We start from the raw sequence: 12,571 nt of genomic DNA, 5'->3' as shown, positions 1-12,571 counted from the left end.
GTATTTATAGAAAAAAAATAAATAAAAAGTTTAAATTAAAAAACAAACAAACTAACATATATATATATATATATATATATATATATATATATATATATATATATATATATATTTTTTTTTTTTTTTAATTAAAATTTTTTTTTATTATTATTTTAGTTATATATTTTTGTTTATATATATATCAATATCTTGTGTGACAGAATGACTCCAAACTGTAGAATATAGGAACCAGTTCCCTCATGATGAAACACATTATTATTATAGTTTGGTTAAGTGAAAATAAAAACACACACAGTCTTGTTTTGAGTTTAAATAATTAACTTATTCAACTTTATTCGATGCCTCTGCCGTCGCACTCACCTCCTCTGTTCACATCCTAATTATGATGACCTGGACCGAGAGTTATAATTATAAAGAGAAAAGCTGCTAATAACCCTGAAACGTTTACATACAAAGAATGCAGGTACGACTTCATTTTTTCCAGCTGACACACAGAATGAAAATGACAGTGAAACAAAGTTGTTTCTAAAGGAGTTTTAGGTTAAAACCCAATAAAGTTTTTAATATTCTTAACCTCTTCAGAACTTCCCGTGTGACACTGATGGAAACTTCTTCATTTGAATTTTCAATCTTCTTGAGTTGACTCATATTTAAAAAAAAATGAAATAAAATCACAGCAGCCATGATGAAACCAGATATTTTCTCTCGAGTGAAGAAAGTCGTTTTGTCCACAACAGAAGTGGGACGGCATTTAGAACCTTTAGAACACGTCATTAAACCCGGTTCCCGTGTGTTTATACGCATCGAGAGGAAACTGTAAACTATGTCCTGCACAAACACTTTAATGACAACGTGATCGCTGGACACACACGCACGCACACGCACACACACACACACACACACACACACACACACACACACACACACACACACACACACACACACACACACACACACACACACACACACACACACACGCGCGTGTGCTATACCTCTTCATCCTCCCGTTAACGTCCGGTCACTTCCATGTCTCACAGAGTCCAGAAGTGCAGGTTCAGGTGTTGGGGCTCCAGGACGTGAAGGGGCGGGGCTGTAGGTCCAGAGTGGGCGTGGCCATGGGGGGGTCTTGGATCTGGAGCGGACAGGATGTAGTCAATGCTGAACTTGATCTCGGACTCGGGTTTGCCCTGTGGGGGGTCGCTGGGGACGAGGCGGCGCTGTTGGGGCCTGTCCGGGGTCAAAGGGCACAGCGTGGCGACGGGCTCGGCCCGCCGGCCCGAGGGGGCCGGTTGCCGGTTGCCGTGGCCCTCCAGGGCGAGGAAGGGAGCCTCCGCCGAGTCGCGCAGGCCGATCTTCATGTTGCGGCGGCGGCGGCGGCGCCTGAAGTTGCCGTTCTCGAAGAGGTCGAGCATCGACTCGCAGCCAGTGGCGAAGGTCCAGTAGTTTCCTTTTCCTTTCTCGTTGCCCTCCGTCCGTGGAACCTGAGAGGAGGAACATCAGTCCATCAGATCTATCTATCTATCTATCTATCTATCTATCTATCTATCTATCTATCTATCTATCTATCTATCTATCTATCTATCTATAGAGAAAAAACATGGCAAAAGGCCAACACCTTTTCTTTTTCTTTTAGTTCCAGAATCTATAAAACACTGATGGAGTGAAAAGTGCAGTTAACTGGATGAAAACATACAGTGACGGTGTGTTTGTTCAGGACAACCTGCAGAGCGTTGAGGTGTGTGTGAGGTGTGTGTGAGGTGTGTGTGAGGTATGTGTGAGGTGTGTGAGAGGTATGTGTGAGGTTTGTGTGAGGCGTGTGTTCACCTTGATGAAGCAGCTGTTCAGGGACAGGTTGTGTCTGATGGAGTTCTGCCAGGCTCTCTGGTTGGACCGGTAGTAAGGGAATCTCCTCATGATGAACTCGTAGATGCCGGACAGAGTGACCCTCTGCTCCGGGCTCTGCTGGATCGCCATGGCGATCAGAGCGATGTAACTGGCACACACACACACACACACACACACACACACACACACACACACACACACACACACACACACACACACACACACACACACACACACACACACACACACACACACACACACACACACACACACACACACTTAAATCACACAGTCATATCACATGAGGAGGATCCTTCATTTAACATTTACCTCATTTCATTCACTCAGTAATTCCACTGTTTGTATGCAAATCATTCCGTTTGTGAGTTTTTTTTAATTTCAGTCCATCTAAAAACATCAGTAGTTTTAAAGGTCTTAAACGTCCACCAAAAAAATCCTCAATAAGATTCTCTCTCTTTTTACATATATAGTTTATTGCTGTGTGAATATTTTACCACAAATTCTAGATGTTGAATCACGAAATTAAAATAAGATGAAGTTAGAAAATCAGGTTTTGTTTTGAATATTTTAAACTATATCAAAAGAAATTCAGCATTCAGTCATATTAAACAAAAACAATTTCCACTAATAACTGATTTTATTTTTCAAACTAGTAGGCAAAACAAGAATCATGACTGCAATTTAAGATCTGTATTTCTGCCTTTTACCAACATTTAAAGAAATAAATGTGTGTGTGGTGGAACAGAAGCGGTGTGTGCTACTTTTAACTCTAGTATGAAATTATGTAAAACTCACTAGAAGATACCAAAATACTGAACAAGAGTCTTGGAAACTCTCCTTACCTGTACGCCGGTCTGCACATCTTCTTCTCCTGGTCGGTGCTGGAGGAAGGGTATCCATCCCCGTCGTAGTTGAAGCAGTTGAAGGGGTAGTGGGAGTTGTCGAACATCTCTGCGCTCCGAGGAGTCGGGGGCGTCAGATCGTTGTGAGCGAAGCCCCCACAGTGCCTCGGCAGTGGGCTGCCACCATGCTCTGCTCAGCCCCCTCCTGCTCCAGATCCACCCGCCCTCCGCCCCCCCAACCCCTCTGACACTTTGCTTTTACCACCCACTTGCTTTTCTACCCCCACAAAGACCTTCTAATTGATTTGTTTGTTTAAAAAAAGGAAAAATAGAAGATTGTCATGGTGGTCTGCTGTGAAATGAATGACTGAAGCCTCGTTGATTTCCACATGTGAACTTTAATAGAATATTAAAAATCCCCGCGTTCGGTAAAAAATTCTGTTCCTGGTTGTGTCACTGAAAAGCTGCTGAACACAACACAACTAAACACGACACGACACGACTTAACACGACACAACATGAAACAAAACAAAACGACAGGATACGACAAACACGACACAACTCAACTCATAAGAAGAAGAATTAAAAAAAAAATTTAAAAAAGAGAATAGCCCACTTTATAGTAATAATAATAATAATGATAATAATGATAATAATAATAATAATAATAATAATAATAATAATAATAATAATAATAATAATAATAATAATAATAATAATAATAATAATAATAATAATAATAATAATATAGGTGGACCAGTCAATACTTTAGTATGTTGGACAGTCGTTTTTAATCATAGCTGTAACTGGTCACGTCAATATCTAAAGTTACAAATAACTTGTAACCTGATGTTTTCTGAAGATCAAGCAATAAAAAAAAAAAGTCCTGGACTCTGTATTTCCCATAATGCCTTTTAAACATCATCACCTGACAAACATTAACACCTTCTAATCTTCACATGAAAGGTCTAACATTGATCCTCATGTCCCACGATTATTCATCAACTCACAATTTTGAGACGCACAATACAAACAATTCATATTAATGGAATTGTCCAAAGTGAATGTAATATTTTAAATGTGTGTGGCAACTAAACTGGCCTCTTCTGGCCTCTGTGAGGCAATGCCGCACTTTTAAAATGTACATATTTATCACTTTATATTGGAAATGAGGCTTCACTTCGTCTGCTTTTCCTCCAAACTACAAACTCCACTCAGGCCCTAGAATATTGGATTTTGTCAGATATGGCAGAAAATCTTTCGAAACACATAAAATATCTCGACCCAGATTTTACCCCACGAGTTTATTTGATAAACAAACAGAGTCGACATGAAGCCATGTGAAACAGTAGTGGCTCGTCTCAGCCATTACACCGACCATTTGACTCATCTCAGCAAACATCCAGCGGGATTCTGGGTGGTCCGCCGGGCCGCTGCTCCGCCGGGCCGCCGCTCCGCCTTCATGTTTGACCCTGCTTCTTTTTATAGACTTAATCTCTCCAACTCTACTTAAAACAGCCCAGCCTCAATCAACAAACAAAATCCTTTGCAAACTTGTTTTATTTTACTCTCTTGCTGCTAACGCTGTGTGTGTGTGTGTGTGTGTGTGTGTGTGTGTGTGTGTGTGTGTGTGTGTGTGTGTGTGTGTGTGTGTGTGTGTGTGTGTGTGTGTGTGTGTCTGTCTGGCAGACGTTTAGTCAACAACGGGAAGTTTTGTAGATGTTATCTATAATGCTCCATAATGGCTATAAATTGTTTCCGTGTCTATGAAACGGGGGGATGTGTATTTCCAAGGGCTCTTAACGGGGCAATCGGAGGCGACAGAGGCCGGGAAAACAGCCCCGGGGTCTGCTGGGCCTCCGTGTGTGGCCGGTGTGTGTTACAGGAGTCCCACACTGGCTCTGTACTGGGCCTGCTGCACATCTAGGGGGCATCCTAGTAGTCCCTCCTACCTCCTTTCCTATCCACCTTCCTAAAGGAGTTAGGAAAGGTTAGGAAATAGGAGGGACTATTAGGAGATAGGAGAGACTATAAGGAGATAGGAGGAACTACTAGGAGATAGGAGGGACTGTTAGGAGATAGGAGAGACTAAGGAGATAGGAGGGACTATTAGGAGATAGGGGAGACTATAAGGAGATAGGAGGAACTACTAGGAGATAGGAGGGACTATTAGGAGATAGGAGGGACTGTTAAGAGATAGGAGGGACTATTAGGAGATAGGAGGGACTGTTAGGAGATAGGAGGGACTGTTAGGAGATAGGAGGGACTATTAGGACGCACTTTATTTTGGATCAGTTCAGAGGATTTCTCTGTGCCGTCTATTACCTGTCCGCCTTCATGATATAATACATCCCTTGAGGGAAGGTGCACCGAGAGTTTGAGGTACAAGAGCCAGAAGTACTGTAGTTTGGGTTTGGTGGTCACTCAGCCGGACTGGAGCACTGGAGGGTTTGGCGGCTCCACTCTTTTTCTGTCCAGTACGTTTTCCTGTATTCTGAATTCAATCTGTTGAAAACAAGAATTCAAATCTGCATTCAAATATTTAGCTTTTCTATATTTCAGGTTGAGGTATTTTGTAGAAATGATAAAAAAAGATAGTGGAGACGCTTTATTCCGCATACACACGTTTGTCCCTTTTCTTTTTTCTTTTTTGCTCCTTTTCTTTTTTCTCCCCACACAAGTCTTTTGGATTCAGAACTGGAGATTGGTCCCGTGATTCACCCGTCCGCAGAGTCGTCCTCCCACCAGTGATGCCAAATGGCCAATGTGACTTGTTTGGTCAGAGACACTGACTGAGACGAAGCTGCGAGGACAGACGAGGCCACTGAATTAAAGTGAGATCTGATAAGCTGCTCGTGTTTCGCTCCCATGACCAGGTTTCCTCTCGTGTCCCGTCTAAAAGTGATTACAGGCCCTTTGCTTCTGTTCTGGTCACTCGCCGTCCCTCTGGTGGTCGTCCCAGACGCCGCTGCCTCCATCCAACGCTCTGTGTGTGTGTGTGTGTGTGTGTGTGTGTGTGTGTGTGTGTGTGTGTGTGTGTGTGTGTGTGTGTGTGTGTACATGCATTTATGTAAACCAAGCGAGGAGCTTTTCCGGAGGCTGTTCTTTAAGGAAAGGTTATGAAAACACAGCCGTGCAGTGGGAAGTTGTAAACACGGCCGTGCCTGTGGCGGGAAGCTGGGGGACGTTTTCTGTTGCACGGTTCGATGCCGCCGTCCTCGCGGCTGCCGTTCCTCCATCCAACGCCATCCTCGCCGCCGTCCAACGACACCCTCCCCCGGATACCAGCGATAAGACCTGGAGAACTGGGCAGGGTTCACCTGCAGGCCGGCCGCAAGCTGCTGGAACGGTTTGGTTTTTCTTTACTCTCCAAATCCGAACACAGAAATCCGTGAGCTCTACTACTCGCATTATCAAAACTGTCTTAGTCTTTCCAGAGGATGATCAGCAGTTAAATTGGAAGTTATCAACACTGAAGCTGCAGAAGTTGACAAGAATAAAGCAGTTTATTTCAATAATAGATGCAAAAACTAAAACTTTAAAAATGGGGTTCTAGTGGTGCGACGAGGCGAATACCTTTGTCATTTCCTGTCGCATCAGTATTGCACTTCTGTGTTTCTCCGTGTCTTTAAAAAACACAAATTCACTAAATGTCTGAGTTCAAAAGTTGAGCCCAGGAACATGGTCTGTGATGTTGGAAGTTGATTGACAAATAGACTTAATGGAGAATATATGGGATATATATTTATCAGTGGTGCAATATATTTAGACCTTGTTTTGTTTGTTTGCTGTCATGCTTGTTCTTTTTACCCTACTTAGTTTTATTAGCTCCCATGTATATCTATATATTTATAGATTTTATCTCTTATGTTTATAGGTTTTATCCCTTTGCCTTATTCTATACTCCACAAGAGTTGTCTTTTAATTTCATTGCACTTGTTTGACAATAAAACCATTCTATTCTATTCTATTCTATTCTATGATTATTTACTCACTCCCACAAATAACACTTCGAGCCACTAACCACAAGACTTTTTAGTTTTTCTTTCATTTCTACTGAGGATCAAATATCTTTCTTTCTTTTTTTAATTTAAGAATCTGACTTGTTTCTTAATATGTTGCTTGCTTGTAATATAAATATCTTAAACTTCTCAAGAAGATGCACAAAAAGACGATGCTCTGTTTTGGACTGTATGTGGGCTTGTTTATGTTTGTGAGAATCCCTGTTGATGTTACTCAATGTGATCGAACCTCACAAACAACCCGCTGCAGTAACATTATGCTCATTGTGTTTTATTGCACTTTTACCATGATGCAAAGAAATTTCAAACTAAAATCCACAGAAACAATGAGAGGAATTAAAAACCAAAAGAAGAAGCATGTTCACTTCAAGAACACCGTCTACAGTTCTCCATGGATTCAGCCACTCACCCACTCATTGGCCCCCCCCCCCCCCCCCCCCCCCCCCCCACACACACACACACACTCACCCACCCCCACACGCACGTACACGCACACGCACACACACACACACACACACACACACACACACACACACACACACACACACACACACACACACACACACACACACACACACACACACAGGACATGGAAACGTAAGACTGTAAGAAAACCCTTGTCAATGAAAAGGAGTCAGCACATTCACATATGAAGACCTCCGAATCGTATCTATAGCTCGTACCTTGGAGGAGTTTGAACCCTTCTGCTATGAAAACCAGACATTCAAGTATTTCTATCATTGCACAGGCACTAGATTTTCCTACTGTATATATTAACTTTCAGCCAGTGACTGAATCATTGACTCCAACAGTTAAGCTATCAGCTGTTGGCAATGAATGAAATATACAACCTGAAAAATAATCTCTCCACGACAGCAACACCTGGACATCAAATATATTACAAAGAAACAATAATATAAAACTATTCCTGTCACATTTGGCTTTTGGTACGATAAATCTAACTTCATATCCGCTGCACCGAAAGCAGCTGGAACAGTAGAACAGAACGTTGTAAACACACGTGGGGGATTTCGTGGTGGCTGTAAACCAATTTTAAAGCAGGTTTTGATGTGTGATGATGGGCAGAAATGTGAAGTGGGTTCAGCCTCACTGGGCGCCTGCCACTTCACCATGTGTTCGGTTCGCCCTCCTATGGACAAACAGGGAATTACACCCTCACTTTAACAATAAAAACAATAATGACGCGACACTGATCAGTACCCATTTCAAATAATAAATATGATTCTTTCTTTTTTTTTTTTAAATAAATACTCTCTCAAGGACAATGAACATTTATGGGCAAAATTAATGGACGAACCCAGGAGTAAACCTGCACTCCAATCAAATATCTCCATCTCGAAGGATAAAGTGAAGAAAAAGACACCCTGCAAGAGAACGCTTTGGCAGCAAACCAAAAGAAGAGTTGGATAACATAGACAACAAGAAGTTCAAGCCAAACACCTGCCAACTACAAGTAGAAACACATAATTCAGCTTGAGAAGGGGGACGGGGATCCCGTCAGAGCTCCCTCAGAATTCACTGAATTCAACCAAAGGCTCCGGAACCAGACACAGCGAAGGCGTCTGGTAGCTGCGGCGGGTCGCTGGGTGTCGGTGAGATGATCCTACACTACAGTCTGGGGGGGGGTTCAGGAGCAGGAGGGTCACTTCTGTCCTCCACTCTCTGGTATCGCCTCCAAAGAAATAGGTCCTGTCCCATCCAGCCTCTGCTCGTACAAACACAGGCAGGCGGGCAAAAAAAAACAAAAAACCCCAAAATTCAAGCCCTCTGAGAAATTCAGCACAGATGGAGCTCATCTGCGTATCAAGATCAGTTTTGACAGACGGACTGGATCGGCTCAGTCCGGTTTCCTGCGTCCAGTCCAGCCGTCCCGAGGCAGCTACCTCCGCCCCGCGGCGTTGTGGGCCTGGTCCGTCGCCCGGTTCCCCTGGAGGTCGTCCTCCACCACCGAGCTGTAGCCCTCCTTCTCGATGCACTCCGACAGAACGTTCAGCACCTGGCGGCAGCGAACGGACGTCTGTGATTCACTCGATTCACATTAATGAATCAAACTGATCGCAGACCTTAAGGTTAAATCACGTCTTGGTCAAGGACAGGAAGTAGAGTCCGAAGCTACTGACATACTTAGTGAAATAAAAATCATTCATTTAATCCAACTAACACCCAGACAAGTCACACATGCAAGTCTCAAGTCAAGTTTCTTTCATGTACTGTTTTATTATATATAAACAAATCTAGAAATGTCAGTGCGATCATGAACCACGTCACAAGGAGAAATAAAACGGGAGAAGTTAACTCCTTTAAATCCTGTCAGGTGGGGACGGATAATTCACATTACTCTAGTTCTTCCTGTCATCCAGATCTAGTTTGCATACATCTAGAGCAATAAACTCGTGGAGCATGTCGATGGTCTCGTCTAAATGTGCGGTAGAAACAGGAAGGCAGCACTGACCTGACGCAGGCGTCGGTCCAAAGCATCCAGGTGTGGCTGGATGAGGATGGGAGCGAGGCGGTCCCTCACCAGGGACTCCGCCATCAGCATGGACAGCTTGTACTCTTCCTTCGCCAGCAGCTGCAGACGCAAGTGGGTTGATTTCTTTATCCTGCAGAAAGGCAAGGCAAGGCAAGGCAAGGCCGGGAGTGAGTGACGCAGGTCGCAGTCGTAAAGTCTCACCACTGATGTTTGTCGTTGAAACAAAACTGAATCATATCTATTGTAGGTGTCTGATCAGACTCCTCCCACAGCCGAGGTCGTACCTGCAGCACTGGACCAGCGGCACCAGGATGGACAGCTCGTCGTGGGAGTGTTTTCCAAACCTAACGTCAGAAACCCATCAAACGTTATTGTGCTTTTTTCTCTCACTGATCGGTTGAAAGAGCGTCAGGAAGTACAATATCGTCACCAGACGTACCCTCGGCCGTTGTCCATGTGAATGATGAAGGTTTCGTTGCCAAACTTTTCAAATGTCTCGTAATGGTGACGATCCATGTTCCCTGCATGGAAGAAAAAACATAGAATAACAACAGCACCTTTAAAATACACATATGACTTCCACTGATAATGCAAGGATCACGTTTGGTTCCGACTGGGACTATTTTTAAATACTCATCTTCTGCAGGATTCACTTTCTAATGTCTTTCTTAACAAACCCTATATAGTGTCATCGGGGGTTTAGCCAATCCCAATCAAGGTAGGCCCTCCCTTTGACTCCTCCCACAATTAGGCAGCTCTGCTCTGGCACATGGCACCACGAGGGGAAGTACTTTCTCCTCTTCCCAAGATGGGCATGTGTGGGCGGAGCCAGTCCAGCTCACACAGACACAGCAGATTCTGAATGCAGCTCCTATGATCCAATATTCAAATGGAGGAAAAAAGCTAGAAACTCTGAATACAAAGTTTCTGGACCAAAGTGAAAGTGTGGAAAAGCTGGATAATATTTAGCAAGGTGTTATAAAAACTCACCCATGAGGAAGTCGAAGATGGTGGTGTCCATGATGTCCAGCAGCCGCGTCCCGCTGTCGTAAGGCGGCGTCTGTTTGACCTCCTCACAGTAATCTGGATCCACCTCCCACCTGAACAGTCGGAAAACTTCATTTAGAGCCTTTTTATGTGTGTTTCCCGCTTCATTTGTAAGATGATGACATGTCTTACTCGAGCAGATTCCCCACAACAGGTTCACACGTCTTCGATACAGGAGGTTTAGTTTGAAAACTAATGATTTGGAGACATTGGGCCCAATTTGTTTGCAACCATGACATGAAACCCAGACACACGTGTGAGCTCATCTAATCCCTGGAAAACATGGAAGTGGCAAATAAACCAACTTATTTAGCACATTGTCCTTAATGAGGAAACTAAGTGCGGCTTTTCTACCTGCAAGGAGCTTCTGCTAATAGATCCATTTATCACCTGCAGTTTGATTTATAACCCCTAAAGGATATTATGCTGTTTATGAATGCATCTGTAAATAACCTGTTGGCTGCTGGAGTTTCATTATTGGTTTTGGTTTCTTCTCTTCTCTGTTGTTGTTGCTCTTATCATCTCTTCATGTATGTTTCCCCAATTTAACAATTTAACTATTCATAGCCAGTGTGCATTTCCTCGTGGTTCGAGCAGTTTTAGCGATACCAGTCATTTTTTTTTATATATTTTTCCCTCCAATTCTTTTTTTACCTTTTCAATCTTTTTTTCCCTTCTCTCCTTTTTCTGTCTATTCCTATTTTTCTTTTTTCTTTCCCAGAAAAAAACCCCAAAACTCTGTACGAGCATTTCCGATAATTTTTGTTTTACAATTTATATTTAATTATTTAATGAATAATAATAAAAAAATTATATCTATTATTATTAATATTATTGTTATTATTATTATTATCATTATTATTATTATTATTATTATTATTAGTAGTAGTAGTAGTAGTAGTAGTAGTAGTAGTTGTAGTAGTAGTAGTAGTAGTAGTTGTAGTAGTAGTAGTAGTAGTAGATGAAATCATTTTTAAAAATCTGTATTGAGCAAATTTATAAATAATCTTCTGAGAATGTCAGGGAGCCACCACAGGGGGGGGCTAAAGAGCCAGGTGTCGCTCCGGAGCTGCAGGTTGCAGACCCCTGTGTTAGATCGTCTCTTTCATATCTTGTATAGTTGATGAAACGCCACACTGGTTTACATGTATCTGAGGAGGACGGTGCGTTTTAAGAAGTTACAGTTACATGACGGTTAATATTCAGCTATAACAATAAGAGGCTCAATTCAAATTGAAAGACAATTAATCTGTGTGTTGCTCGTCTCGTTGCAGTTAATTGTTTACAGGGAATAATCTGTGTTGTCATCTCAGACACGTGCATTCTGAACATCTCGCTCTGGAACATAACTTGTGCTGATAACTGGCAGTGAGGATGATAGACAGCCTGCGTGCGGATCTCGTACTCTGCCTTCTTGCGCTTGTGGTACGAGCGTCTCCACGGGTTCCTCCAGGTCTTGCGCTTGGCCAGGGCCAGGTCTGGGAGGAAGGCCGCCAGCGATCCTTCGATCTGGTCCGGCTTCCCGCAGAGAGCGTGTTCGGTGGAGCAGTAGTACGAGCACTCGCCGTAGAAACACACGTTGTTGGCTGAAAGTCAGAGAAACAAAACACCTTCAACTCAAGTCTTTTCTGCTCTTTCACTCGAAAACTCACTTCTGCACACGAGTGGAACTGCCGGGAGGTTTCCACACCGGCCTGCATTAATTGCTGATTTGGCAATAATTTTAATCCTGCGAGAATTTTCCATGTGTAAAAAAAAAAAAAACATTAAAGAAAGTTGCACCACTAATTAACTGTCATGCTCAGGCACAAGTTAAAGTCCCCTGATGATACTAATCCCTGCTGAAACAGGCCACCAGATGAGCTTTATGTTTCAAAACCTCTTCCGTGTTTGCTGCGATTTTTAAATTTGAGCAGGTTGAAGAATTTACTGAAGACGGTAGATTTCAATATTCAGTTGATTGGTTGTGAAACCAGCATGTCAACACATTTATTCCTGTATATTTAAGAACTTTTCTCCGTTTCCCCTCTGGAAGCGTCCGTCACTGCTCACCTGGTGAAATGAAGAAGGTCTTCCACAGCTTCTTGTCTCGTGTGACGTCTCGGATCTCCTTGGTCATGTTGACCAGTCTGCCGGCGACAGGCGGGACGCGGCGGAAGTCCAGGATCCTGCGGGAAGGAGACAGATAACGGGCCTTCAGAATAAAGCAAACAACAAATAAAGGAAACAATAAAACTAGTAACCAACTCAGTGACTCTAAATGACCCAAACCTCCGTACTGAATGTGTCCCAACACTGGA

The 12,571-nt window shown here is 43.0% G+C and overlaps 2 protein-coding genes across 2 annotated transcripts in view; both read right to left on the bottom strand.

Moving 5' to 3' along the window:
* Positions 1 to 304: 304 nt before the first annotated feature.
* On the bottom strand, positions 305 to 2,868 carry foxl3 (forkhead box L3). Its single transcript, XM_080486430.1, has 3 exons — positions 2,709 to 2,868; positions 1,825 to 1,993; positions 305 to 1,481 (listed from the first exon to the last, which is right to left on the bottom strand). The coding sequence occupies exons 1-3, from the start codon at positions 2,813 to 2,815 to the stop codon at positions 1,032 to 1,034; spliced, it is 726 nt and encodes a 241-aa protein (XP_080342556.1). The 5' UTR covers positions 2,816 to 2,868; the 3' UTR covers positions 305 to 1,031.
* A 5,124-nt stretch (positions 2,869 to 7,992) lies between these two features.
* Positions 7,993 to 12,571, bottom strand: part of fam20cb (FAM20C golgi associated secretory pathway kinase b) — a 55,317-nt gene continuing 50,738 nt past the window's right edge. The window contains exons 5-11 of the mRNA XM_080472447.1: positions 12,324 to 12,439; positions 11,677 to 11,857; positions 10,215 to 10,324; positions 9,664 to 9,745; positions 9,509 to 9,568; positions 9,204 to 9,354; positions 7,993 to 8,747 (exon numbers count right to left, since the gene is read on the bottom strand). Of these exons, the coding sequence (XP_080328573.1) occupies positions 8,631 to 8,747; positions 9,204 to 9,354; positions 9,509 to 9,568; positions 9,664 to 9,745; positions 10,215 to 10,324; positions 11,677 to 11,857; positions 12,324 to 12,439 (817 nt within the window). The 3' untranslated portion in view covers positions 7,993 to 8,630. The remainder of the gene's footprint in view (positions 8,748 to 9,203; positions 9,355 to 9,508; positions 9,569 to 9,663; positions 9,746 to 10,214; positions 10,325 to 11,676; positions 11,858 to 12,323; positions 12,440 to 12,571) is intronic.

The sequence above is a fragment of the Lipophrys pholis genome (genome assembly GCF_963383615.2).
Source record: "Lipophrys pholis genome assembly, chromosome: 1".
NCBI lineage: Eukaryota > Metazoa > Chordata > Actinopteri > Blenniiformes > Blenniidae > Lipophrys > Lipophrys pholis.
The sequence above is the reverse complement of the archived record's forward strand: the minus strand, read 5'-3'. Positions and strand labels throughout refer to the sequence as shown.

What these genes read in the sequence shown, in the direction of transcription:
- foxl3 (XM_080486430.1), bottom strand. Translation starts at nt 2,815, where the DNA reads ATGTTCGACAACTCCCACTACCCCTTCAACTGCTTCAACTACGACGGG. An exon ending in ATGTGCAGACCGGCGTACAG is followed by an intron (nt 1,994 to 2,708) that starts GTAAGGAGAGTT and finishes TGTGTGTGCCAG; the next exon opens with TTACATCGCTCTGATCGCCA. An exon ending in TGAACAGCTGCTTCATCAAG is followed by an intron (nt 1,482 to 1,824) that starts GTGAACACACGC and finishes TCCTCCTCTCAG; the next exon opens with GTTCCACGGACGGAGGGCAA.